General features: G+C 44.1%; 1 protein-coding gene across 3 annotated transcripts in view; it reads right to left on the bottom strand.

Annotated features, from left to right (window-relative positions):
- RORA (RAR related orphan receptor A) overlaps positions 1-25,566 on the bottom strand; it is a 796,368-nt gene that overhangs the window by 365,958 nt on the left and 404,844 nt on the right. The window contains exon 1 of one of the 3 annotated variants that reach the window (XM_081507581.1): positions 9,266-9,484. The exons of the other annotated variants lie outside the window; for them this stretch is intronic. Within the exon in view, the coding sequence (XP_081363707.1) occupies positions 9,266-9,398 (133 nt within the window). The 5' untranslated portion in view covers positions 9,399-9,484. Of the gene's footprint in view, positions 1-9,265; positions 9,485-25,566 lie in introns of those variants that run through there. 3 annotated transcript variants of the gene reach the window in all.

Below are 25,566 nucleotides of genomic sequence, written 5' to 3'. Positions count from 1 at the left end.
GAGAAGAAGGGAAACCCTTGGAATGGCAGAAGGAGCTGGGTCTGTGCCAACTTCATGGAGCACAACTTCCATACCAGCTCAGATCTTTATGTGAAAGACAATCTGCTTCTATCTTGTTAAAGGTCTCTACTACTTTCTCTCCAGCTCATCTAACCCACCAAGCCCCATCTATCTTTTCTACCATTTTGAGCTACCATGATGATTTTGTCCTTTTTCTGGATTCTGGCAACACCTATCTTTACCGCATCTTTGATAATTAACTACAGGCTTCTTTGAATAGTCATTTATCTTATTTACACATTTAGGTTCTATCTCTCAGGAAGATTCTAATATCCAGAGAGGCAATATGGTTGAGAACATGGCTTAGGGTTTAGAAGATCTAGGTTCAAATCTGAGTTCTAGCACTGCTACGTAGGAGATCTTGAGTGACGGTTTCCTCATTTGTAAGGTGACAGTGATTATAATACCTCCTCTTCTTATTATACTATGTTGTTTTGAGATTAAATACTGTGAGAACCGTTCGTCGACCATCAAGTACCATAACTATGATAATTGTTCTTGAGAACTGGTCCTCTAATATTCACCAGATATCCCTAACACACTTACCATAGTGCCAGGGACAGAATCTGCACAAAATCAATAAAGGAGGGGAAAAAAGGTAAATGTAACAGTTCCTTAAATACTACATAATAAGACTTTTCCTGATCATCTACTCCTTCAAATGCAAAGAAGTCATGAAATATTGGGCATATATCAAACTGAGACCTCAGACCAAGTCTGCCATTGTGAGAGGTTTTAAAAAGCCACATTACTAATTAGTTCATGGCAATACAGTCAAAGTGCACAATCTAGTGATAAGAGGATAGTTTCTATGAACAATGACATCTCCCTCCTCAGCCTCAATTCTGTGTGTCCCTCACCTCAACATGACACGAGAAAAAATCAAATGGATCCCAGACACATTTTATGTCAGGAAAGAAATGACTTCTACGCAGCAAGCTGCAAAAAAGAGCTGCTATTTTCAGGTGCTGTATAGCTTTGCAGATTACCAAGGTGATGACATTAAGTTTAAGACTACCTATTAATGGAAAGACAAACGTGAGTAATTCAGGGAGGCCTCTTCAGCAAACAGCAACTGAAGGATAAAAATCACCACAAAGCCTGAAGCAGAAGGAGAGATGCTGCTTCTTCCAACAGCTCAGAAGATGGACCTGACCCCATCACAGACACATACAGAGCTCAGCTCAGCTGTTGAGAGAAAGCCATCTGTTGGCCACAAAGATGGACAAGCGCATCCTAGACATCCCTCTCAATGAGGCTATGAGCTGATCCAATGGGGGCAAGTTCTCCTTCTTGATCCCCTTTTCCTCTTGTACTTTGTCAAGGCATATCTTCCCTGGGGACCCTTATTTTTGCACAATTCCCCCTTCCACAGAGCCCTCTTGGAATTCAAAATACAAGCCAACAAACTCAGCATCACTAAGCTACAAATGACTGATAGTTCTTTTTCCTAGAAATATTTAGAATTTCAAAGAGATAGGAGGTCTTAAACTCAGGGGGTAGACTTGTCACTGTGGAGCTCAAGTATGTCTCTATGGCTAGGGTGGGAGTAGCCCTGTAAGGGAAGGTGGTTTTGTATGGAGAGAAGACTCCAGTATCTTCGGAATAACATCACATGACTGCTGTCTGCACTATCTTTACAGAAAGTGGGACCAGAGCACTGCACACAAATTGCTCTGATCAAATCAAGGGGCCCTAAAGGGGATCAGGCTTGGCTTAAAAGCTCTTGGGCTATGAGTTAATAAGAATTTTAATAAAAATGGAAAGTATAGCCCTGGGCTGTGGTAGAATATCTCTAAGGGTTGCTGGTGTTCTATCAGTCAATCATATGATGTTTCTGATGTTTGTAAAGTGGAGAGGGTAAGCAACAACCTTGTGGACCATATAAGGTTTCAAAAACATAACCTGCAGGAAGATCATCAGCTCTCTGATTGGTCCTCCAGGGGCCTGAAACATACCTGAAAGTGAAGTCTTCTCCCGAAAGATAAGCTACCCATAAAAGAAACCTGTGTCCAACACACTTCACACAGCAAAACATTTTCACACACATTTAATTATGAAAACCTGTGATTTTAATTGGTTATCATCCCTATGTTACAGATAAGGAGTCTGAGGGTCAGAGAAGTGGTGGGGATGGGGTGGAACCCGATCTCAGGTCTTCTGACTCCTACCTTCTTTCACTAATTCCTCAGTGGTGTGTTTGCATTTTAAACTTGGACTGTCTGTTTAATTACTACAATGTTCTGTTTCAGTTACGTCCATCAGTGGATATATTTCCTTTCTTCTTTCTTTTGTACTTTCTTTTTTAACTTTTTTTTTAAATTGAAGAATATAGTTAATTTACAATGTTGTGTTAGTTTCAGGTATACACCAAAGTGATTCAGTTATACATATATGTTGTTCAGTCACTCAGTCCTGTGCAACCCCATGAACTGCAGCACTCAGGCTTCCTTGTCCTTCACTCTCTCCCGGAGCTTGCCCAAACTCATGCCCTTTGAATTGGTGATACCATCCAACCATCTCATCCTCTGTCATCCCCTTCTCCTCCTGCCTTCCATCTTTCCCAGCCTCAGGGTCTTTTCTAATGAGTCGGCTCTTTGCATCAGATGGCGAAAGTATTGGAGCTTCAGCTTCAGCATCAGTCCTTCCAATGAATATTCAAGGTTGATTCCCTTTAGGATTGACTGGTTTGATCTCCTTGCTGTCCAAGGGATTCTCAAGAGTCTTCTCCAGCATCACAGTTCAAAATCATCATTTCTTCAAGGCTCAGCCTTCTTTATGGTCCAACTCTCACATCCATACATGACTACTGGAAAAACCATAGGTTTGAAGAGACAGACCTTTGTTGGTAAAGTAATGTCTCTGCTTTTTAATATGCTGTCTAGGTCTGTCATAGGTTTTTTTCCAAGGAGCAAGTGTCTTTTAATTTCATGGCTGCAGTCACCATCTGCAGTGATTTTGGAGCCCAAGAAAATAAAGTCTTTCACTGTTTCGTTGTTTCCCCATCTATTTGCCATGAAGTGATGGGACTGGATGCCATGATCTTAATTTCTTGAATGTTGAGTTTTAAAACAGCTTTTTCACTCTCCTCTTTCACCTTCATCAAGAGGCTTTTTAGTTCCTCTTCGCTTTTTGCCATAGGGGTGGTGTCATCTGCATATCTGAGGTTACTGATATTTCTCCCTGCAAACTTGATTTCAGCTTGTGCTTCATCTAGCCCAGCATTTTGTATGATGTACTCTGCATATAAGTTAAATAAGCAGGGTGACAATATGCAGCCTTGATGTACTCATTTTCCAATTTGGAACCAGTCCGTTGTTCCATGTCCAGTTCTAACTGTTGCTTCCTGACCTGCATACAGGTTTCTCAGGAGGCAGGTGAGATGGTCTGGAATTCCCATCTCTTTAAGAATTTTCTACAGTTTGCTGTGATCCAGTTAGTCAAAGGTTTTAGCGTAGTCAATGAACCAGATGTTTTTCTGAAATTCTCTTGCTTTTTCTGTGATCCAATGGATGTTGGTAATTTGATCTCTGGTTTCTCTGCCTTTTCTAGATTCAACTCAAACATCTGGAAGTTCTCGGTTCATGTACTGTTGAAGCTTAGCTTGGAGAATTTTAAGCATTACTTTGTTAGCATGTGAAATGAGTGCAAATGTGTGGTAGTTTGAACATTCTTTGGCATTGACTTTCTTTGTGATTATAATGAAAACCGACCTTTTCTAGTCCTGTGGCCACTGCTGAGTGTTCCAAATTTGCTGGCATATTGAGTGTAGCACTTTAACAGCATCATCCTTCAGGTTTGTAAATAGCTCAGCTGGAACTCCATCACCTCCACTAGCTATGTTTTGTTCACAGTGATGCTTCCTAAGGCTGTCTTGTCTTTGCACTCCAGAATGTCTGGCTCCAGGTGAGTGATCACACCATTGTGTTATCTGAGTCAGATCATTATCTGAGTCATTAAGATCTTTTTTGTATAGTTATTCTGTGTATTCTTGCCACCTCTTCTAAATATCTTCTGCTTATGTTAGGTCCATACTGTTTTGCTCCTTTATTGTACCCATCCTTACATGAAATATATTCTTTTTTCAGATTATTTTCCATTATAGGGCCTTATTGTTTATCTATTCTATATATAGTAGTTCAGTTCAGTTCAGTTTCTCAGTTGTGTCCGATTGTTTGTGACCCCATGAATCGCAGCATACCAGGCCTCCCTGTCCATCACCAACTAACGGAGTCCACCCAAACCCATGTCCATTGAGTCCATGATGCCATCCAGCCATCTCATCTTCTGTTGTCTCCTTCTCCTCCTGCCCTCAACCTTTCCCAGCATCAGGGGCTTTTCCAATGAGTCAGCTCTTCACATCAGGTGGCCAAAGTATTGGAGTTTCAGCTTCAACATCAGTCCACCCAATGAACACCCAGGACTGATCTCCTTTAGGATGGATTGGTTGGAGCTCCTTGCAATCCAAGGGACTCTCAAGAGTCTTCTCCAACACCACAGTTCAAAAGCATCAATTCTTCAGCGCTCAGTTTTCTTTATAGTCCAACTCTCACATCCATTCATGACCACTGGAAAAACCATAGCCTTGACTAGATGGACCTTTGTTGACAAAGTGATGTCTCTGCTTTTTAATATGCTATCTAGATTGGTCATAACTTTCCTTCCAAGGAGTAAGCGGCTTTTAATTTCATGGCTGCAGTCACCATCTGCAGTGATTTTGGAGCCCCCAAAATAAAGTCAGCAACTGTTTCCACTGTTTCGCCATCTATTTGCCATGAAGTGATGGGACCAGATGCCACAATCTTAGTTCTCTGAATGTTGAGCTTTAAGCCAACTTTTTCACTCTCCTCTTTCACTTTCATCAAGAGGCCCTTTAGTTCTTCTTCACTTTCTGCTATAAGGGTGGTGTCATCTGCATATCTGATGTTATTGTTATTTTCCCAGAAATCTTGATTTCTAGCTTGTGCTTCCTCAAGCCCAGTGTTTCTCATGATGTACTCTGCATAGAAGTTAAATAAGCAGGGTGACAATATATAGCCTTGATGTACTCCTTTTCCTATTTGGAACCAGTCTGTTGTTCCATGTCCAGTTCTAACTGTTGCTTCCTGACCTGCATACAGGTTTCTCAAGAGGCAGGTCAGGTGGTCTGGTATTCCCATCTCTTTCAGAATTTTCCACAGTTTATTATGATCCACACAGTCAAAGGCTTTGGCATAGTCAATAAAGCAGAAATAGATGTTTTTCTGGAACTCTCTTGCTTTTTCAATGATCCAGCTCAACCTTGTCTTTTCCCCTCTCCCCAGCCTCCCTGAATGCGGACCAGGACAGTGAAAGGACTGGTCAGTTAGAGGTAAATCCTGGGCTAGACCCCAGAAATCTTATCTTCCCATCTTCCATGTCACAAAACCCATTCCTTTCTTGTTCATTTTCTATTCCATATTTTCTATTTTTTGATCATTGCATTATAATAGGAAAAGAAAGTGATTAGAAGAAAAAAAAGTAAAGGCTACTTGTTTGAGGTAATTTTAGATACAGGATGGAGCTTGGCTAACACAAGCTCATCCAAAGGTGGGGCTCTGATATTATGCAGTGAGGAGGATGCACGTATATCAATCAATGCGCACTACACACAGCCAACCCCACCCCTCCCTGTTCACGTCAATACAGGCTTGATAGCAGGTACTACAAGTTCAACATGTGGAAAACAAAAAGGAATGAGCCACCTCCTTCCATGGGAAGCAGTCTGGAGTGCAGAGATGTACCTGCTCCAAGTCAAGTCTCATGTCAGTCTGGAGCCTTGCCTTTGGTTTCCATGTGAACCACAAAGTTGGAGACAGCGCACCATCTACTTCTCTAAATAGTTAAGTGGGGGCAAAGTCTTCATTATCTCCATTTTCTTTGAAATCGCAAAGGGCCCCACCTATCAAGTTAGCATCTGATTGTTTCTTCTCATGGTGCCCAAATCCTAGATATCTGGAAGCCTCTGGAGGCAGCTACCTGTTCACTTTGCACGCAGGCACTTGGTATTGTGAAGGTGTATCTTGAAGGATGGGCTATCTCCCTCATGGATGGGCTATCTTCGTCATCTTTGCATCCCTGTTCCCTGGCATGCAGGTTGGCGGAGGAAGTGCCCATGAATGCTTCTGAAGGGACCTTATAAATAAAGAAGCTCAGCCATATGCTGTGGGGTGGAGCACTGCTGGTTCTCCAGAACTTTCAAGGTTTGGTGTCCCAGCTCTTCTTTGAATAGAGATTCCATTCTTGCCTATATTGATCTTTGAGGAACTCTCGAGGCTTCATAGGCTGTGGATAACCTGGGCCCTCTACCTCCCTGACTACACTGATGCCATCCTTTTCCTTAGCATGCAGCTCCTCTGAAAACATACTCATAGTAAGTTTCATCTACCAACAGCTCTAGGAAACACGTGCATTGTCTGCCCCACAAGCTCAGGCCTGATGCCTGCCTGCTGATTTAAGCCTGTCCTGGCCAGTAAGTGGCCTAGCTTCTCATCCCGATTTTACCCCTGAACACAGATTGACCAAGGCAGTCCCTGGGTGTGGGATTTTTACCTTGGCTGTGTCTGCACCACACCAAATATCTGCAACAAAATGGAAAAAAGCTAACCACCTGTTCCTAAACATCCTGATGTCTGGCATGGGGACAAGGAATATCCTGGCATCTACCCCACTAACCATGGCACACTCTCCAAGCAGGAGGGCTGACAGGTGCCCCATGTTGACTGTGGAGTCAGACTCCTGTGGTCGCTGAGCAGGGCAAAATCTAGCCTAAATACCACAGATAGAAAGCCTTTCCTTCTGAAAGATCCCTTTAGTAAAGAAGCATGCCGACAGTCAAAACCAACCTACCCAACCAGATACAACTGTCTCATATTTGTAGGTGCCCCAAGTATGACCAGGTCAATATTTCTCTTTCTGCTTTCAGTTCCCAGAGGCACAGTTTAACCAAAACCACATTAAAAAGCTTAGTGTCTTCTGTTTCTGATTCAGTTCCCCTGAGTAATTTTCTTTTTCACACAAGAGAGCATTTGGATTTCCACCTGAACATCCTTGAAGAACATCCATTCAACACATATTTATTAAGTGCTTATGTATTGGGCATTGTCAGCATAGTATAGCCTACCTTTAATGAATATAATGACAATAAGACCAAGCACTAATTACATTAATGATAATGACAGTAATAATTGCTATTAAGTATTGACCCTTTATGTGTGTGCATACGTGCTCAGTTGCTAAGTCATATCCGACTCTTTGTGACCCCATGAACTGTAGCCCACCTGGCTCCTCTGTCCATGGGATTTTCCAGTCAAGAATTCTGGAGTTGGTTGCCATTTTCTTCTCCAAGGGACCTTCCTGACCCAGGGATTGAACCTGCATCTCCTGCATTGGCAGGCAGATTCTTTACCACTGAGCCACCAGGAAAACTCTACCCTTTATGTGTCTCACTGAATAATAATCTCTTTATTTGTATTTTTCACTGAATTTGTCAGATCATGCTAAAATATACAATTATATATCTTCTTGGAACTCAGATTAAGTAACTGACCCAAAGCCACACAGTTTATAGAGGGTAGAACGCCTAGATCAGCTTGCCTCTGGGGACCACACACTCAACCACTGCACCATAATCACACATCCACACAGCACATGTGGCATAGAGGACCCCGAATCAATACAATGATTTCACAACTCTGGGAAGCACCATGCATGGTATTCCATGAGATTGCCACCTACAAGAGTCAAGTGCTCTACAGCATACAATGAAAATGACCCCTGCCTCCTGCCACCTTGCTGCAAGCTGTGAGACAAAGCAGATCCATCCTGGCTCACTTAGAGGCTTTAGAAGTGCTGGAGAAAAAATGCTATACGGGGGTGGTTATGTAAGTCTCTGTATCACCAGTCGTCTCTAATATGGAGGCTTGTAACTAAGAGGTGCTGTCACATTTTTGCTGTGTGCTGAATTCAATGAATACATTTGAAAAGGTAAATGGAGGAGGACGATGCCTAGACTGGAAGAAGAACTGAGAGTCACATTCTGCTGTGCTTAGTACGCTGGAGCAGGGTCAGGCCAGAGAGTCCTCCTCACAGAAGGATCGCCCAAGAGATGGGAGCTGTGATGATGGGCAGGGGGCTCAGCCTGTGGAGCTGCACTGAGACAGCTCCTAGTGAGCAGAGGAAGGCCTGGGTCTGCAGCAGCAACGAGAATTGCTTGCAGGTTGAGCCCTACTTTGCTGAGCACTCATGATGCCAACTGCTACCTTAACCTGGGGTCCACCTTGGTTTCTTTAGGCCACCCCATTCTGGGATGGTCCATTCGAGTCTAGGAGGGTTTGTTCATGAGGGGAGAGGGAAGAGGGAGTCCTCTTTCCTGTGACTCACTGGCTCCAGGTGTCTTGTCCTCCTGTCCAGATGTCCTTGGCATCTCATGGTCTCTTGTTTGGGGGGATGGGTGCAGAGGGCTCAGTATGGTGCTGGGAAAAGACAAAATCTCCCAGGTTCTGAGGCTGGATTTGGTCCAGGCGCGCCTGGCTGCAAAGCCTGGCTCTCTGCACTTAACCGAGAAGTCTCTGAACACTGGATTTGGAGCCACGGCACCTTATGTCCTATTCCAGCTCTAGGTGGCCATGGCTTGACCTTGGCAAAGCTAGTTCCCTACTCTGAGCCTCAGCGGTCCCACTAGGAAGAGGATCATGAGAGCTAGATGATTGCTAAGCTCTTCCCTCTCCAGAAAGGGACCCTGCACAAGTCCAGCCATGGTGAGGCTGACAGAGCAGAGACAGGAAGGAGGTCTGTGTTAACCAGCACAGGTCCTCACCCAGCCCTTCTCTCTCCACATCCCAGGAATCGGTGGGTCTGAACTCTGATCTGTAATGGGAGAGGGTGCGTTCACCATCTCCCAAAGTCTGCATCAGTGGCCCGCATCCTGCCTGACAAAGCCACCTGCATTTTCACACTGTGGTAACTGCCCTCGAAGCCTGGCTGGCTGGAGCTCAGTGGATGGTTTTTCGAAAGCTGTTACCCCCAAAAAAGCAACACCAACTTGGGTGTGCAGATAACCATCTCTGCACTGTCACACCACATGGGGAGGGAGGGGATGATCATACCACCTCCTTCCTCGACAACAATAGCTCCCGGAAGCCAGAGAAACTTGGGCACTGAAAGTAAAAACATTCACGGCACTTACCAAGTGTCGAGTGACTCTCTGTTAGCAACTGCATCAGACAACTGCAGGAAACAACTTGTTTTTGTTTTTTCCCCGGCCTCCCAGAGGCGGATCCCATCCACAGAAAGGCCGCTTGTCTAGAGACTCCATACATTTTGTGTCCGCTCTGAACACTCGAGGAGACTCAGGCACTGCAAGGTGCTCTCCCAGACCTCTTAGGTTGTGAAACCCCGAGGAATCGAGGGTGAGTGATTCTGTGCTACTAGAGAGAGAGAGAAAGAGGAAGCAAAGTCACAAGCTGGATGGCTCTGTGGCAGTCACCGCCATCCAACCAGCGGGTCAGCTGGCAGTGCCTACTGGTGATGGGTCATGATCTCTCCCTTTTTTCCTTTTTGAGGCTCTTTCTCGTCTCTTCCTTCCCTCCCTCTCTCTCATCCTTTCCTGCGAGCTGTACTGGTGGTGGAGAAGAAGCACCTGCTATTGTGCCCTCCCTTGCAAATAAAACGAAGATTTAAAATGTGGTTGAGAGAAATCCCACTGTTATGCTGGAAGTTAGGAAAAAGGTCAAAGGACCTGGTTTTTCTGTTCCTTTTGGGAGGGATTCTTCCCTCAGAAAGGGAGATGAGAAATGGTGAAATCTTAATTCTAAGGCCAAAGAGTCGACATTTTGGGACTCAACACCACCCCTCGCTTGTCAGTCATTTCTATCTCATTCTCCATGCCCCATCATTTCCCTCTATTTTCTATGTCCTTTTTTCCCTGGTGATTCAGTTCCTTTTTACTTATGAGGGTAGTGTAAACCACCTACCCCATCAGGGTATAAAACCATCTCAACCTCTTTCTGGACAAGCAGGACACAAATGTACAACCCAATCAAGGTGCCAAAGATGCCCTTGGGGTTTTAAGACCAGGGTCCCTTTCCCCCTGCCCCAGTAGCAGCCCTGCTCCAGGACAACAAAGTGTCATCTGTCCTCCCTTCACACCTCGGTTTGGGTGGATGTAACAAGGCTACATCCTTAAAACAAGCTTGGATCCCTCCTTTATTCTGCTCTACTGTCTGAAGGCTGAACTCCCATCCCTCACTTCTAAGCCACCTTCCTTTGTTTTTTAAGTTTTAATTGGAGGAAAACTGAACATGCAATGGACTGGTTCAAAATTGGGAAAAGAGTACATCAAGGCTGTATATTATCACCCTGCTTATTTAACTTATATGCAGAGTACATCATGGGAAATGCCAGGCTGGATGAATCACAAGCTGGAATCAAGATTTCCAGAAGAAATATCAATAACTTCAGGTATGCAGATGATACCAATTTAATGGCAGAATGTGAAGAGGAACTAAAGAGCCTCTTGTTGAAGGTGAAAGAGGAAAATGAAAACGCAGGCTTAAAACTCAACTTTCAAAAACTAAGATCATGGCATCTGGTCCTATCACTTCATGGCAAATAAATGGGGAAAATGTGAAAACAGTGTCAGATTTCATTTTCTTGGGGTCCAAAATCAATGAAGGCAGTAACTGTAGCCATGAAATAAAAAGATGCTTGCTCCTTGGAAGAATACTTATGACAAACCTAGACAGTGTATTAAAAAAGCAGAGACATCACTTTGCCAACAAAGGTCTGTATAGTCAAAGCTATGTTTTTCTAGAATTTATGTATAGATGTGAGAGTTGGACCATAAAGAAGGCTGAGCACTGAAGAATTGATTCCTTAGAACTGCAGTGCTGGAAAACACTCTTGAGAATCCCTTGGACAGCAAGGAGATCAAACCAGTCAATCTTAAACGAAATTAATCCTGAATATTTATTGGAAGGACTGATGCTGAAGCTGAAGCTCCAATACTTTGGCCACCTGATGCAAAGAGTCAACTCATTGGAAAACATCCTGATCCTGGGAAAGGTTGAAGGCAAGAAGAGAAGGGGGTGACAGAGGATGAGATGGTTGGATGGAATCACTGACTCAATGGACATGAGTTTGAGCAAACTCTAGGCGAGAGTGAAGGACAAGGAAGCCTGAGTGATACACTTCATGGGGTAGGAAAGAGTCGGACACGACTTAGCGACTGAAAAACAACAAAGTTGCTTTACAGTGTTGTGTTGGTTTCTGCCTTACAACAACGTGAATCAGCCATAGGTACACATATATCCCCTCCCTCTTGAACTTCCTTCCCACATTTCACCTTCCTTTTTAAAGTGCTTGTTTCTGCTTTTTCCATTCCAGTCCCCCTACCACCTCCCTGGGCCCTCATCCATGGTGCTTGGACACTGACAGAGCCTCCTCACCAACATTCCTTCCTTCTTCCAATCCATCCCACATTGATGACAAGTGGAGAGTTCCCCAAACACCAGCTTCTTTTAATGCCATTCCCTGCTGGAGGACCTTCACTAGCTACCCATGGGCTGCAGGACAGTGTCCAAATTCCTTGCCTTGGCAGACAGGAGCCTCTACATTCTGGCCTCAACTTACTTTTCTAGGCACTAAAAATAAGAGGTTTTTTTTTGTAGTTGTTGTTTTTTAAGCTACCGTTTATGGGACACTTCTACACTCCCGAAACAGCATTAAGCACTTCATCTGAGTTTGTTCTCAGGAGAGTCCTATGAAGCCCTCTTACGTCCACTTCACAGATGAGAGAATGAGGCCAGCAGAGATGAAGGAACTGCAGAAGGCTGTACATTGAGTCAGTGGCGGCTTCAGTATTTCAACCCAGGTCTTACGATACCAAAGGGGCTTCCCAGGTGGTGCTAATGGTAAAGAACTCGCTTGCCAATGCAGGAGACATAAGAGATGCAGGTTCAATTCCTGGGTTGGGAAGATCCCTTGGATGAGGGTATGGCAACCCACTCCAGGATTCCTACCTGGAGAATCCCATGGACAGAGGAGCCTTAGGGGCTACAGTTCCTGGGGATTCAAAAAGTCAGACAAAACTGAAGCAACTTAGCACACACTTAATGATATTAAAACCCATGCTCATAACCACCTCTCACCATGGCCCTTCTGCTAGGTTCAGCCTCTCCTGTACCCTGTCCTCCACACAGTCCTGGGGCTGCCACCTCCTTCTCACTTCGCCCTCTTTGTTCATCTCCTGCTTCTTTTAGGAAGCTCCATTCCTAGGGTGTGCTCCCCAAATTTCCAAACCGAAGGATCACTCAGGCAGGAGGTGGGGTTCTCACTCCCACCCCCTGCTGTTCTGCCCCAGGGAGATGGAGGGAGGGGCGTCCTCACAGGGCCACTGGGTGAATCCCCCCACTCCTTTTCATGGAGACCCCTGGTCCTTTCCCCCTCGTTCCCCTCAATTGTCTTCCCTCACGACTCCATTCTTGGCAGCTCCCTGGCCCCTGCTAGGTCGAATTCTTGCTGTTTGATAATGCGCTCTCTTTCCGTAGTTACATAGACGATCTTGCAAGGACAGTCATATGTATTTTTGTACTTTAAGTAGCCAGTTCAGTTCCTAGCACATAGAAGGAACAGCAGAATCACCAATTTAAATTAAATAGAAATGTGTCTGCTTAAGCAAAATTTTGCTTCAAATTCCTAAGTGGAAAAGCCAATGAAGGTGTCTTTTCTCCCCCTGCTACGAGTAGAGTAAAAGCCTTATTACAAAGGAATGATAAAGTATCATTTTACAAGTTGCTGCCATGAGCATATACACATGCACACATGAATGCACATGTGTGTACAAACACACACACACAGAAGCTGAGAGAAGCTGGTGCTTGGTGGCAAAGTGCAGAAAAGAAGATAAGATCACCATGCTGCAGAAGAAGGTGAGTCACATGATGATGTGGGTAACCCCAAGCACACACGATATCCTCGGCAAGGCCTAGCTCAAATCTAACCACATCATCTTTTCATGAAGCAGATATGAAAAAAATACGACTTAAATGATTACACAAAAGGTGGTTTAATACCTTTTTGCCTCGATGGTATCAAAGCTACCGACTCTGGGGCTACACTTGGGGAAACAACTCTCTGAGATAAGGAGATGAATTATCTGTTCAAGAGAAGGCGCAGGAAGCCAAGGGGACCAGGAAAGACATAGTGAAACAGCTTGCGGCCAACACACCATCTAAACCCAAGTGTCCTCAGGCGGCATGGGTTGTGTAAGCAGAGGAAGCTGAACCCACCCTTGTCTCAAAGTGAAGACTTTGTGGGTGACAATCTGTGTGCATGTGTGTGTCCTCACTACACATGATGGCTGAAGTGAAATTCACAGCTCCCCCACCTGTGGCTGAGATGGATGTAAAAGGAAAAGGTTGCAAAGGTGAGACTTGTTGTCATGCTGCAGCCTCGAAGTCCCTTTCTGGTGTGTGACTCGCTTGCTGAATGGCCAGTAGCCCTTGAATGCAAACTGAGATACCAGCGTGGATGGATCAGGATTCTGAAGTCCTGGTATCCTGACATAGTTAAGTCTGAGTTCTCTGAGGAACAGATGATGATGGTCTTTCTCCTCTTTGAAGCTCTACTAATACCTGGTCCGTGTTTTATGGCAACATGATTTCCTTTATCCAACTTCACTCTTCTCCAGTTCCCCAAGTAACCTTTGAATGATTGGGAAGGCTCCCACAACTAAAGAATGTGCCAGCTGGAATGGGCTTCAGGGCATTTAGAGCCCAAGCTTTACAGGCTCAAAGAGTCGCTATTGAATCCCAGCTATGCGTCAGTCATTTGGGGTAAGTTACTTAGCCTATGTCTCAGCTTTCTCCTCTACAAAATGGGAATAACAGAAATTTTCTCCCAGTTAGGTCTTCTTTAGGAAATATGAGTTAATTCCTGAAAAGCACATAACACTTTTTAACTTTTCTTTTTTTCATGAGCACAAAGTTAGACCTTACTAAATGGAGCTATTAGTATTATCACCATCATTATAATCCATTCAAACTCTTCTGATGTCGAGAAGAGGATCCGTAGTTTCAGAGTTAGTGATTTATTCCCAGGCAATTACTCTTGAGTGATCCAGTAGTTATTGCCCCTGCTAGATGATGACCAGACTGAAGGTAGTAACACTTGTAAGTGGCTGAGTCAGGGGCAGAACTCAGATCTACTGATTCACAGGCCAGAGCCTGAACCTATGCACCACGCTGGCACTACGTACTGTTGAATTTCTCATTGAGTGGTCACTTTCTTCCAACCGGGTCTTAAGCCTGTGGAAAGTAGGGACCTTCTACTTCTGAAATTTCTCCAGAGTGCACATATCATACGTGCTGGATAAATGCTTGTTAGCCAGCTGATTGTTTGCAAAGATCACAATTGATTTTCAAGGCAACATGTTTCTCCCCCATAGCACTATGTCCTCATCATTTTGGAAAACTCATCCAAGAAGGACTTGTGCTAATGTGCATCAGAGGGAAACATTCCACCCTGTTTTGGAAGGCAGCTATAGCTTGCTCCAGATTGCAGGCACAATAATTAGAGACACTGGTAATTTGACTGATGCTCTAAAGCCCCAAAGCACTTACTGAAGCCACCTTTGTCCTTGCACATTAGGGTTTTTGTCACTCCATGTCAAAATGGCCAAGCTGCTTTCTGATGGGTCTGCCTTCTCATAGACCAGATGTGAGGGTCCAGATGCTAGTCCGCCAAATCCATCATCAGAAGGGAACTCAGCACCAGCCTTTCTGAAAGCCCAGCGTGCTTTACAGATAGCTGGCTCTACATAGGATATTCTAATAAATGCTGCTGTTATTTTTATTGTTTTGTACTGTACTGAATGTTTCTCATAAGTTGGTCTTTACATAAACCACCATTATCTACATGTTTAATTCAGGTATTTATTTTCTGTTTCACAAACCTGTTTAATTTAACATCACTGCAAAAATCTAAATGAATGTACATGATGTTCTGTTGGTACTAAACCTTTCAGCCTAGACTTTTATAGTTAGTATTGGGGGGGTGGTCACTACAGGAGCACAAGAGAGCACGGATCATAGCTTGGAAGTGTCTTAGAGGTTCTTGCCCTTGCAACTGACATCCTGTCATTGCTCCATTGATTTTTTTTTCCCTGTTCTTGACCTCTGCCCTTGTTTCCAGTAATATTGGTATAGTGAGATGAATAAATGGCCCTGTCTATAATGAAATGGGAGAGGTCTGACTTTCACTAAAACTCTTCAAGGTATTAAACATATGAGGGGTGGATAGCAAGATGAACCTTAACACCGATCATATGGATACAGACAGGTATTCCTTGGAGGCTCCAGGAGACAGGAGTTCACTCCAGGTCTAGGACTGAGCTCTGCCAGCCCCACCAAGAGACATACTCCTTTCCAGAATCTGCAAATCCACCCTTTGCTTCCCAAGGTCTTCTCAGAGCCTCTGAATTTGGGGATGGTTAATAGGCAAGACACAGGCCCTATAATTTCTGTGACACTTCACTGTCCACCACTTTTCAAGCAGTGCTGGGGTAGACTTTGCACAGGACCCTGAAGACCCTGTCTGGATGTGCACTGCCAAAAATGGTCACGACAGATGGCTACTGAGCAGTTACAATGTGGCTAGTCCAAACCAAGCAGTGTTATAAACATAAACACACCAGATGTTGATCACATAGCACTTAAAAAAAAAAAAAACAATGTAAAATATGTATTTTTTTTATATTGCTTACATGTGGGGATGATAATATTTTGGGTGTATTGGGTTAAATGTTTTATTAAGATTAAGATTAATTTCCTCTGTTTCTTTTCACTTTTTAAAATGGCTATGAGAATATTCAAAATTACAAATGTGGCTTGCATTATATTTCTACTGGATAGCACCACTCTAGACAATATTACCAAAAAACTTGTTTCCATTCAAGTACATATTCACCCAGTGAAAAACACAACTCTCAGCTCCTCGTCACACTGAGAAGACAGACCACGCTCCTACCTGTGAGGTAGATGATGATAAGCTACATGGGCTCTGCCTACCTCTCCAGCTTCCCTCTGGGGGCTCCCTTCAGCCTTGCTGTCATTCTTCTCAAGACTCTCCAGGCTTGCACCAGGCTCAGGGGCTTTGCAGGCTGTTCTCTCTATCTGAGATCCTCTCCCTCATATGTTTTTCTCATCTGGGCCTCATCTCAAATGTCACCTCCTCAGAGAGGCCTTCCCTTCCTTCCTGTGGTAGGCAGGATAATGGCTCCCTGAAGAGGTCCATGTCCTACTCCCTGGAACCTGTTGCTATGCTATCTTACAAGGCAAAAGAGAATGTCCGGATACAATTAAGTTAATCAGATATCCCAGATTATCTGAGCAGACCCAAAATCATCACAGGGGTCCTTACAAGGAAAAGAAGAAGGCAAAAGAGAGAGTCAAAGAAGGCGATGTGATGGCACAAAAGAGGTCAGAGACTTGCAGGTCTGGAGCCAAGGAATGAAGGCAGCCTTCAGAAGATGGAAAAAGCCAGAAATGGATTCCTCCCTAGAGTCGCCAGAAGGAACACAGACCTGCCAACCCATTTTAGATCTCTGACCTCCAGAATAATAAGACAATGAATTTCCACTGTTTAAAGCCAAAATAATTATGGTAATTGGTTACAGTAGCAACAGGAAACTAATATACATCCTCATCTGAGACTATGCACTATCCAGCCCCCAGTTCCTCCATTCCATCCTTCCAGGTTATTCTTTCCATACCATTTCAGTTCAGTTCAGCCACTCAGCCATATCCAACTCTTTGTGACCCTATGGACTGCAGCATGTCAGGCTTCCCTGTCCATCACAAACTCCCGGAGCTTGCTCAAACTCATGTCCATCGAGTCGGTGATGCCCTCCAACCATCTCATCTTCTGTTGTTCCCTTCTCCTCCTGCCTTCAATCTTTCCCAGCATCAGGATCTTTTCAGATGTGTCAGGTCTTCACATCAGGTGGCCAGAGTATTGGAGTTTCAGCTTCAGCATCAGTCCTTCCAATGGATATTCAGAACTGATTTCCTTTAGGATTGACTGGTTTGATCTCCTTGCTGTCCAAGGGACTCTCAAGAGTCTTCTCCAACACCACAGTTCAAAAGTATCAATTCTTCGGTGCTCAACTTTCTTTATGGTCCAACTCTCACATCCATACGTGACTACTGGGAAAACCATAGCTTTGACTAGATGGACCTTTGTTGGTAAATTAATGTCTATGCTTTTTAATATGCTTTTTAATAGGTTGGTCATAGGTTTTCTTCCAAGGAGCAAGTGTCTTTTAATTTCATGGCTGCAGTTACCACCTGCAGTGATTTTGGAGACCAAGAAAATACAGGCTCTCACTTTTTCCATTGTTTCCTCATCTATTTGTCATGAAGTGATGGGACCAGATGCCATTATCTTTGTTTTTGAATGTTGAGTTCTAAGCCAGCTTTTCCACTCCCCTCTTTCACTTTCATCAAGAGGCTCTTTAGTTCCTCTTTGCTTTCTGCCATAAGGGTGTTGTCATCTGCATATCTGAGGTTGTTGATATTTCTCCCTGCAAACTTGATTCCAGCTTGTGCTTCATCCAGCCCAGCATTAGCATGATGTACTCTGCATATTGAGTTAAATAAGCAAGGTGACAATACACAGTCTTGACGTACCCCTTTCCCAATTTGGAAACAGTCCATTGTTCCATGTCCAGTTCTAACTGTTGCTTCTTGACCTGCATACAGATTTTTCAGGAGGCAGGTAAGGTGGTCTGATATTACTGTTTCTTTAAGAATTTTCTACAGTTTGTTGTGATCGACACAAAGGCTTTAGTGTAGTCAATGAAGCAGAAGTACGTGTTCTTCTGGAACTCTCTTGCTTTTTCTATGATTCTGCCTTGTGAACTAGTGCCTACACACAGTCTCTGATCTTTGGTGTGAATAAATGGTTGATGGATGAATCAGTCAATAAATGACAGACACTGGCTACAGGGAAGATTTTTTTTTCATCCAAATGGATAACATCTGAAAATTTTTAGAGAAAAATTGCACCCAAGCAGGTGAAATGAAGAATATCAATAGACACTGAAGAGTGCTTGCTATTCACATGGTATCATGATGGTACTGCAGAGACACAAAGAACCTAATGATCCTGTCTCTCCTACAGTCTCTGTAAGAGACACACATGGGTACATGATAAAGTAATGACCAGCAGGGGGATGCCGAACCGTCGGGATCAAGTGACTGGTGAGGCATTAGTTATGTACAGTGGTGTGCTGGCAAATCGGCATCAAAACAATAATCATGACAACAACAAAGTCCTGATCTGTAGTGCTTGCAAATTTCTGTGGTGTAAAGACTCTTACTCTGACTGATTTCAAGCTACAACTGTAATGTCCTCTGTCGCCCCCTTCTCCTCTTGCGGTCAATCTTTTCCAGCATCAGGGTAATTTCCACTGAAAGGAAAGGCGGTGATAGAGGATGAGATGGTTGGATGCCATCACCGACTCAATGGACTCGAGCTTGAGGAAACTCTGAGAGATAGTGAAGGACAGGAAAGCCTGGCGTGCTGCAGGGCATAGGGTTACCAAGAGTCCGATGCGACTTAGCGACTGAAGAACATTGCAATGTCCCTGAACACGGCTGTATACAAGCAGGGTCTTGTTGAGGAGGTGGGATCCAACTGGATATGAAAATATTCATAGACTGATGTTCTCAGGAGGGGGCATGGGGCCTGATGCACACAAATGCAAGAATCTCTTCAGGGCTGCAAAATGGGGTCTCAACAGTTCCTGTGGCTCCAGTGGGTTTCCTGTCATTGAGACAAACAGAAAAAAGCATCTACCAGCACTCACACAGAAGAGGGCTTCCTGGAGAGATGCAGGAGCAGAGAATCTTACTGCCAGGAGGACTGGGATGATATTTCAGTCTAGCACTAATTTAATGAGAATGAGCATGGGGGAGAGCTAAGATCTCAGAACACCAATGCTGAGGGATGAACAGTGAAAAAAGTCTGTGTTCAGTGGTCTGGTTATAGAATACCCAGATCTGAACTAGGCTCATGTCTTCACTCATTCTGCCTCTCCTACACTTGGTGGATTGATACCACTGCATGCAGTTTCCCACATTCCTAGCCTAAAGATGAGCTGTCAAGTGAATTTGGCACAGTCCACTCAAGGTTCTCAAAGTAACCCTTTCTAAAATCTCCATTGTCATCCAGGCCTTATCCTCGGTAATTTGTAAGGCTGGGAGGAATGTTCTGAGAATCCTAGCGTGGTGTTTAAGAGGTTACTGTATAGGGCCGGATAGTACGTCTGTGTGCTAAGTTGCTTCAGTCATGTCCGACTCTTTGTGACCCCATGGACTGTAGTCCACCAGGCTCCTCTGTTCATGGGATTCTCCAGGCAAGAATACTGGAGTGGGTTGCTTTTCCAGGGGATCTTCCCGACCCAGGGATTGAACCCATACCTACTGCAATGGCAAGCAGATTCTTCACCACTAGCACCATCTGGGAAGCATGGGGTCACATGATATCCAGATTCAAATCCTGATTCTGCCACTTATCAGAGAAGTGGAACTAGGACTTTAGGCTCCTCATGTGGAAAATGCTAGTAATAATATCTTTCTCATACAGTTTTGTGAGGATTATAAGATGCATAAAATACATGCAGCGCTATGCCTGGGGCATAATAAGGGCCTGGCCAGTATGCACAAAGATGTAAAAGTCATGTATTTCTCTTTCTCCGGGTCCTGCCAGATAGAAGCTAGTTTCCAAATAACCTTTGCAGGCCATCCAGAGCCACCCGTCCACTGCCTTCACCCAGAGAAGGGAGGCCGTCTTCACACCCCTCTAGACACCCAGTCTGACACCCTCCCAGGCCCACACCTTCCTTGTTGATCACTTTAAGTGCACACATTTGTTGTGTGCAGGGGAGATGTTTTCCTGGCTTTGGGTGTGTTTCAATGAAGGACAAGGATGAGGCCATTATGTGAACACAGGGGCAACAATGAAAACAAGACTGCTTTCTGAAAAGCACTGAAAAGCTTTATTTTGCCTGAATGGCCATTATTTTCATTCTTTCTCCCCCACACAAAGCACTGGGGCCCGCTTCATTCATGTTGTTGCCCAGGGAGTGGGTGTGAAGATGCGGTATAAACAAAAGAAGTAACATATTGCTGTTGTCAGGTCTCTTGTTCAGTGCTCTGCGAGGTGGACCAAGCCTCCCTGCCAGCCCCACTGCTTGAATCATCAGGAAAAACAGTGCACACATGTATATAAATATAAAAACCTTACCTAATCCCTGACACGGTTACATGACGATTTATGAGCAGGAGCTGGATTTCAAAAGTCGGCAGAATATAAAAGTGCAGTGTTCTCCGAAGATGTTGGCAACTTATCAATAAGGTTTGAATGCTGTCATCCCCTCTGACAATTTTAAGCGTCAATCCAGCCACTTGAGAAATGCCGTTCCTCTTGCCCCCGAGGAAGGAGGCAGGATTGCTCAATTCCTGGTGCAGGGGGGTCTCTGGGCATGAGGGCGAGCAGGTAGGAGGGTTAGCAGCCCTGTCCTTGGAGACGAGGGCTGGGGGGGCATGTGTAAGGTGCCTGGGGGGGAGTTCTAGGTCCCAGTGCCCAATCACACAACTCAAAGTAAGAGAGAACCACTGTTTCCTACTCGGAGTTTTCTGAAAATAAAAAGCAACATCCAATAGGGGGAGGAAGGAAATTCTGGCATTCTGCAAGTTTTCCTTTTGGTGTTGTTGTTGTTCAGTTGCTAGGTCGTGTCCGACTCTTTATGACTCCAAACTTCCCTGTCCTTCACCACCTCCCAGAGTTGGCATTCTGCAAGCTTTCCTTTATTAAAGACAATTCAGTGGCTTTGGCTGATAGCTCTGGGGTGTGTGTGTGTGTGTGTGTGTGTGTGTGTGTGTGTGAGAGAGAGAGAGAGAGAGAGAGAGAGAGAGAGAGAGAGTTTTCTTCCCCACAACAGTTTTCCTCTCTCCTTTGAACTTTTGTCAAAACAATCACTGTGCCAACCAGATAGAAGTTCTGAGAACCTCTCTTCTGGATCACTGGACAGTTCTGAAGAAAAGGAAGTGGTTCTTGATAATGTCTCAGCTCCCTGAGGGCCAGGCTCTGCCATATTTCCCATTAGGTTTCCCCAGAGTTCAGCCTGTGCCAACACTGTGTTTGCTGAGTAAACTGCTGAAAGATCAACATCATGGCATCATGGTGGCATTTTTCTGATTTCAGTCTCTGTGAGGCCTTGTCAGAGGAACGCCTGGCCCATCTACTTGAACCTCAGTGGGCAGCCTGTCCCTATGTCATTCAGCCATAAAATCACCTTTAAGAACATTTTCCCAGGGCAGGAAAAGAGACGCAGTTGTAGAGAATGGACTTGTGGACACAGTAGGGGAAGGAGAAGGTGGGACAAACTGGAAGAGTGGTATTGGCATATATACACTACCATGTGTAAGACATATTATTAGTGGAGACCTGCTGTATAGCACAGGGAGCTCAGCTCGGTGCTCTATGATGACCTAGAGGGGTGGGATGGGGGTGGTGGTGGGTGGGAGACTCAAGAGGGAGGGAATATGTATACTTACAGCTGATTCACATTGTTATACAGCAGAAACCAGCACAGCATTGTAAAGCAATTATCCTCCAATTAAAAATAATAACAACAATAATAATAATAATAAAAGAATACCATCCTTACAGAACACCTACCATGTGCCTGGCACTGTGGAGTCCATGATAAAAGGGGAATGTAACTCATGTTTAGGGTCCTCCAGGAGCCAACTGTTGTAAGCTTTGAGCTTCCCCCAACTCATCCCCATGCAGGGTCTGGTGTTTGGTATATAGAGCAGTCGCCAGCCTGGCTCCCTGCTGACAGGCAGTGTGTGACCCCTGACAAGTTTATAACATGCATACTGTGTATAAATTCCAGTCTCTCATTTATAAAATACTCAGCACTCAACTCCCAGGAGTGCTATGAGAACTCCATGAAACCATGTATAAAGTACCGAACATGGGATCAGCCCATAGTAGTTGCTTAGGAAATTCTGGTTGCCAGTTTCTCTTTGATAAGTAGTAAAGAAAAAAAAAAAATCAGGAAACAAGACGAACATGCAAAAAGTCATTTGGGAACATGATAGAGTCAGTAAGTCATAAAGAATGAAATGGAAGAGACGACAGGATGTTTGGTGTGGATTGAGCTGCCTGGAGCCCAGAGGGGGAATAATGGTGCTGGATGAGCAACCAACTTTGTGGAGGACACAAAACTGAGATGGGACTTGAAGAAGAGGCTTAAGTAACCGTGGCTCCCCTTGAATAATGAGTTCTGGGGGAAAAATAAATGCCAATTGAAAAAAATATCTGAGACTTCCTTCGTGATCCAGGGGCTAAGCTGCCACATTCCCAATGCAGGGGGCCTGGGTTCGATCCCTGGTCAGGGAATTAGATCCTATATGCTGCAACTAAGAGTTCCCATGGGATGCAACTAAAAAATCCCACATGTTGCAACGAAGATCAATGATACCACATGCACAACTAAGACACAGTGCAGCCTAATTAATTAATAGTAAAAGAAAAAAAATCCCAGTGTCAGATTCATCTCCTGGGACCATAAGGGTAAAAAGAATATGAGAAAGAAGTGTGGGCTGGGCCAGGTGGTACAAAGGCCCTGTTCTACAAACAGCATTCCCCCTGAAAGGTCGCCCATATTATCTTCTGTGTCTCTAACGGTGGCAATCAGTAATGTCCCCAACTTAGCATTGTGAGCACTCCTTTATGACAAGAGCCAGCCACACACAGTCTCTCAGCACTCAGGGTGTGTGCATGGAGGGAACCAGGCAGATTCACACTGTACATGCTTCCAATTAAAACCAACACGAAGAGGAAAGAGCAACACGAATGTCACAGAAAAGAAAGTGCTGCCACCCACTCGTGGCCTAAAGGTCACTGTGCCTCCGCCTTGGCCATCATCTCCAGCCGCAAAGGTCAGGGGGGCTGTCTGCATTTCTGGGGAGTGTGTTGGCTTTCATAAGCCCTCAAAATGACTACAGCTCTGACACCAAAATTAGTGATAAACTCTGAGGAGAAGAAGATAATAGAGAAATGGAGTGACTGTAACCTTTTCTACCATCTCTCTAGTCAGTTCCATGAAGCAGAGTCACAAGGCATAAAACGAGAAGTTTCCACATTCTACAAAAGACTACAAGACTGCCGACTTAATTGGGTAGTGTAGCAAATGGCTAAACGATTGCCAACAAGAAGATGTCAAAAAAGGAGGAGGAAGTGATGATTAAAACATCTCGCGACAGCACCTTGGTGTGGCAACAAGCTCACAACATATCTAGACAGGTTTGGATACGATAGTGCAGGGCATTTGCCATGTGCTTCCAATAAGAGTCCAATCACTGTGGCCCAGAATGGGCAACGATATCCCTATCCCATTGGAAAAATTCCAGGAATTTAAATGCAGAATGAATTGGAAGGACACTGGACTTGGAGTCAGACAGATCAGCATTCAAACCTCAATTACTGTCCACATCTGATAGGCAATTTATATCATCTTTTATCATTCCTGTGAATCCAATTTTTGCATCTGGAAAGTTGGAATGATCTGAATATCTACAGCTAAAGGCCCTAGTGAAGATTCAATGATGGAAATGTCCTTTATATATGATCAAGTACAATACAAATACAAATAATAGTTGTCATTATTAGCTAGTGATAATGTCCATGCTGAGGTAATTCATATACACTCTGAGGTAAGGCTGCTTTTCTATATTAGATACAAATTAGGAGAGAGGAATTTTCTATTGTTGATGATTAAATGCAATCTAGGAAATGCTACACACACAACTATTTAGGTGGGATGATACATAAAACACAAGAAGAAAAATAAATCAAGGCACATAACAGGTATATGAGATATGACTTAGTGTGGCCTTTGATGGATGGGTATCAGAAACAAAATTAGCAACCTGTAGCCCTTCAGCTAAGCTTCTTAGCAACAGAAACATACAAATAACAAACACTGATGCTCATCCATAAAAACACAGTAACATTAGGATGTGATACTGGTCCCTCTAAGTATGCTCTAGCTAAAGATGTTTGGCATTTTCCAACTCATCCTGTAGTGAAGAATCTGATGTTCAAAGCTGCAAAGTATACAGAATAAAGCGAGAACAAGAGTTTGGTCATTTAAAATATCTTTCCCCTTACCAGAAGGAAATCAATTGTAGTATCAGCGACACTCGCAAACATAAAGAATTACCCAACATAGCAACCAGGATTTTCTTTCTAAAGTTCTGAACCTGACACTGGTAAATACATCTGAAAAAGATGCTTGTAGAAGTTTTGAGCCTAGCATAGTAATCCAAAAGTAGCTGACTCAGGCTCGAGATCTGGGTCAGAGCTTCAGATGACGTTCATCTGTGTGGCTGACCACATTGACAATGCTGCTTTATTGGCCTGCATATAACTCACTGGTAGACACAAGTTATTTGGTAAGATGTGGGAGAAATTTATTTTTTCAACCTCCCTGGCGCACTGGGTATCAAAGGAATGAGATGTCTCCTGGCCTTTCATGTTGCCAACTAGAGAGAGAGAGAGAGAGAGACAGTCTAGCCAGGCTGCGAAAATTTAGGATCAACTTTATGGTAATATGGAAACCACATGACAGATTGTCTAGGTGCTGCTGTTACTTCGGATTCATTCCTTGGTGCTTCTGTCTATAGCCACAGGAAGCCACATGGAGGAGATAAATAGTGCTCATCGTGGGCAAGACTTTTCACTCGACATGTATGGATCCTTTATCTTTCCCATCCCCCCCAAAAGTTAAGAATCAGTGCAGTAGAATTCCACTTGGTGGAAGTGGTCAGACTTAGTGATATAATCATGAAGGGGGGCACGAGCAGAAATTGATGCTGAGTTATGTTTGAAATAATGCTGCCACGGTGCTCCCATCGTGCAGGTAGAATGTAACTCCAGTTTTGGAGGACAAACGTGCTGTCTTACATTTTATTGCTCGTCCTTCTGAAATGCTGGCTCACTAAAACACTGGTTCCTAACCCAATCAAAAAGTGGGGAAAACACCTAAAGACATTTCTCCAAAGAAGACATACAGATGGCTGATAAACGCATGAAAAGATGCTCAATATTGCTCATTATTAGAGAAATGCAAATCAAAACTACAGTGAGATATCACCTCACACTGGTCAGAATGGCCATCATCAAAAAGTCAACAAACAATAAATTCTGGAGAGGGTGTGGAGAAAAGGGAACCCTCTTGTACTGTCGGTAGTAATGTAAATTGATACAGCCACCATGGAAGATGGTATGGAGATTCCTTCAAAAACTAGGAAAAAAACCAACATATGACCCAGCAATCCCACTCCTAGGTATATACCCTCAGGAAATCAAAATTGAAAAGACACACATACCCCAATGTTCATTGCTGCACTA

Source organism: Giraffa tippelskirchi, chromosome 7 (assembly GCF_054371585.1).
Source record: "Giraffa tippelskirchi isolate mGirTip1 chromosome 7, T2T-mGirTip1v1.2.pri, whole genome shotgun sequence".
Lineage (NCBI taxonomy): Eukaryota > Metazoa > Chordata > Mammalia > Artiodactyla > Giraffidae > Giraffa > Giraffa tippelskirchi.
The sequence above is the reverse complement of the archived record's forward strand: the minus strand, read 5'-3'. Positions and strand labels throughout refer to the sequence as shown.